The sequence below is a fragment of the Nicotiana tomentosiformis genome, chromosome 6, assembly GCF_000390325.3.
Source record: "Nicotiana tomentosiformis chromosome 6, ASM39032v3, whole genome shotgun sequence".
NCBI lineage: Eukaryota > Viridiplantae > Streptophyta > Magnoliopsida > Solanales > Solanaceae > Nicotiana > Nicotiana tomentosiformis.
In genome coordinates this window covers 5,026,722-5,030,287 of record NC_090817.1, presented here as the reverse complement: position 1 = coordinate 5,030,287, position 3,566 = coordinate 5,026,722, and the positions used below count along the sequence as shown (strand labels likewise).

The window sequence follows — 3,566 nt, the reverse complement described above, 5'->3', positions numbered from 1 at the left end:
TATAGATAGATATAGATATAGATATAGATAGATACACACACAAATATTACTTGCAGCTTCTCAGAAACAAATTTGACGAGGAAAAAAAGAGGATACAGATAAAGGGTGGATTTGCTTTAGAAAATACAATCAATTTAGTAAATTTTATTTATCAACTTCTTCACTCAGAAGATGACAATGTTGATTTAATTAGTCTACACAAGTACATACAACTTTCTTGACTTGTTTCTTTTTCTTTAATTATTATTACTACTTACACAGTCACTTCTTGCCCAAACCCTTAGAAACTAATATAATATAATATATAACAACACATAAAAGGTAGCGGGATGCACAAAACATTCTAGGTTCACAGATTTCGGGGCTCGATCGAATTCATGACCTATAGGTCAAGTGGAGACAACTTCGATGTTGCTCTCCAAGGCTCCCCTTCAAATATTAAATGATAAATAAACTTTAGATAATGTAGAATGATCAATTTCTCCCTTTCTTAAATATCAAATGAAGGGCAAGGACTATTTATCTGAAGCAATTCTTCTATCATTTGCAATGCAACTCTTTCTTCTTCATCCATTTCACTTCTAATACTTATACCTTCAACTATTTCTCCACAATTCTTGGAACTAGAAGTAGAAGAAGAATTTAATTCTCCTTCAATAGCAGCATTGACATTATTCTTTTTCTGAAGTTCAACTGTCATCACCCATTTCGAATCAGAAGAAGGGCCAGCACGTTTTTGCCACACTCCTATGTGTGAATTCTCAATATCCAACCTCAAACAAGTAAGAGATGGTGATGGCACCTATATCATGAAAACAAGACTTGAAATGTATTAATTTCACAAGACATATCCCGATATATAAATAACAACAATAACATATGCAGTATATTTTTACAAGTAGGGTCTGGGGAGAATAGCGTGTACGCAGCCTTATCCCTACCTTGTGCAGGTAGAGAGGATGTTTCCGATAAATACTCGGCTCTAATATCCCAATATATAATATTATGCAATAATAAATGTAATATGATTCCTCCGGTTCGTTTTATATGAAGGTGTTTAATCAGACAAGAAATTTAAGAAAAAAATAGACTTTTGAAACATACTTGCGGTCTTAAACATGTCATGTTATTTATGTGGCTATAAAATTAGAAGGTTAAAGTTAAATTACTCTTAAATATAGAAACATGTAAGTCTTTTTGGGGTAATTTGAAACAAAGAATGTCGTCACACTACTACAAACAACTGAATTTCGACAAAAATATTTGAGGGAGATCCGACGGAAAAGCTTCAACAACTCGTCAGAAGCTTTTCTGACGGACATTCCATCAAAAATCCCATATTTCTAACAGACCTCCTACAAAAATTTTGCTGAAAGCTCCTATGTGTTTAATAGTGTCACATAAAATGAAACTGAGGAAGTATAATGAATTTTTCTTATGAAAAAAAGGGGATGAAGAATGATACCTTAGTACATTTGCGAAGCTTGGCATGGAGTATTTCAGATAAGGCTTTTGGTGAGGGAATTGATGAAAATTCTTGATCTTTAGCCTTTAATTCTTTATTATCTGAATCTTGAGTGATTGGAAAGTTGGTTTTTGCATTGCGGCCACTCATTAATATTGCTGCTTGATCATATGCTCTTGCTGCTTCTTCTGCTGTATCAAATGTGCCAAGCCATACCCTTCTTTTCCTGTAACACAAACACAAGATTTAAATTTTATGGATTCACGTTTTGAATTCTTTGAATTTGAAATATAGATTCAAAACGTAGTATTTAAAGAGTAGTGTACAAAATATTTACACTATCAGTTTAAGTTGAACTATAATAACAAGTAACTTCCATAAAATGTCTAATAAGCAGTGACGTGAAAAAAGGAGTAATAACTACACTAATAATTTGGCTGCTATAACCAAATTGCACTGATACTGTAAAAAGAAAATTGAATAATAATGTTTATAACTCAAGTTCAAATTCATATACATTTCACGGTGTTCTAACCAGCCGAAAATAGTAGGTTCGACTCAACCCATATTTAATACTCCAGGTCCGTCTTTGGACACATACATCGCCTCAGCTTTTTCTTTGAAATCAGAGACTACTCCAATCCTATTGCAATAGGCAAGCGGATGGAGAACTAGACGTATCTTACAAGATAAAAACAAGTTATAATGGATAGCTCGAAGGTTGGATTGACGGGATCACTTCTTTAAAGTGATAACATAGGTTTCTATATATCATAGTAGCTACTTTTTGTAGCTGATACATGAATGACTAATCTGAAGGGAGCCTTGGAGTCTCCGTATGACCTGTAGGTCACGGGTTTGAGCCGTAAAATCAACTACTGATACTTGTAAAGGGTAGACTGCCTACATTATATTGTTGCCTTTCCCGAACCTTGCGTAAATGCAAGATGCTTTGTGCACCACACTACTTTTTATTTTTATTTTTTACATGACTAATCTCCCATCCCATTCCCAAAACCAACATTGCAAATTGATAAATTAGGTTAGATAAGAAGAAGAAGTTGAAAAAGAGAGAGATGTTATATAAGAAGAATGTGGTAAATATATATAGGAAGAGCTTACAACAAGGGGTGTCGAATTTCAGAAACCCAAGAACCCCAATGGCGTTGCCTGACACCTCTGAACTTCTTTGAATGTACCATTTTGTTCTTATTTATTGATTTGAAGAATTTTGCTGACAAGTGCTCAGAGAAGTGAAGAAGAAAGATGTAAAATCAAGAGAAAGTTAGTAACGAATATGATGAGTTTGTTGCAACTAAATATATAGCCAACTGATTTAAACCAAACACGTATTTTTGTGGTTTTGTATCGGTGTCTGGTATTCGTATCGAAGCATGATTAAATCTGGATTTAGGCCTTAAAATTTCTCATTGGGGTAAAATGTTCCATAACAAAGACGACTCTTTATACTCATAACTCGAACCCGAGACTTCTAATTAATAATGAAATGAGTACTATCCGCTCCAGCACAAATGGTCACAATCACTATTACCTAGTGTTCTCAATATATGTCTACTTCAGCGTGTTTGGTACGAAGGAAGTTATTTTTTTCTGAAATTTTTAGTCCACAAAAAAGTTATTTTCTAGCTGTCTCGTCAAATGGCGAAGATGTCTTCCCTCACTTATGAGCGACACTCGTTTTCCTTACCACTATATGAATTTTTAACTTCACATTAATTTCCTGCTCCAACTACCATTTATATATCGTAGAATTAATCTTAAATACTCAAAAGTTTTATTAAAACGCTCTCTCATTTGCTAATATTATCGTTAATCTATAATATATAATATATCTATTATTTTTCAGAAGTTATTTTTGACGTACTCATCAATCAAGCGCTAGAAATATTTGCCATAATAAAAGACTTTCAGTCATATTAATTAACACACTTGCACATGGTATATTATTGTAACTATATCTTGTGTTTTACTTGCAAGTAAGTTGCTCTTTTCTTTCTTCAGTAATGCACGTACAAATACAGTTCAATTTTGAAAACTTTGTGACAGAGCAAATAAATGCTAAGAACGATCCATCAATTAA

The 3,566-nt window shown here is 33.2% G+C and overlaps 1 protein-coding gene across 1 annotated transcript; it reads right to left on the bottom strand.

Moving 5' to 3' along the window:
* Positions 1 to 425: 425 nt before the first annotated feature.
* LOC104090898 (ethylene-responsive transcription factor WIN1-like) lies at positions 426 to 2,755 on the bottom strand. Its single transcript, XM_009596094.4, has 3 exons — positions 2,588 to 2,755; positions 1,466 to 1,691; positions 426 to 802 (listed from the first exon to the last, which is right to left on the bottom strand). The coding sequence occupies exons 1-3, from the start codon at positions 2,665 to 2,667 to the stop codon at positions 491 to 493; spliced, it is 618 nt and encodes a 205-aa protein (XP_009594389.1). The 5' UTR covers positions 2,668 to 2,755; the 3' UTR covers positions 426 to 490.
* Positions 2,756 to 3,566: the final 811 nt, after the last annotated feature.

What these genes read in the sequence shown, in the direction of transcription:
- LOC104090898 (XM_009596094.4), bottom strand. Translation starts at nt 2,667, where the DNA reads ATGGTACATTCAAAGAAGTTCAGAGGTGTCAGGCAACGCCATTGGGGT. An exon ending in GAAATTCGACACCCCTTGTT is followed by an intron (nt 1,692 to 2,587) that starts GTAAGCTCTTCC and finishes TTTGTGTTACAG; the next exon opens with GAAAAGAAGGGTATGGCTTG. An exon ending in AGCTTCGCAAATGTACTAAG is followed by an intron (nt 803 to 1,465) that starts GTATCATTCTTC and finishes TTCATGATATAG; the next exon opens with GTGCCATCACCATCTCTTAC.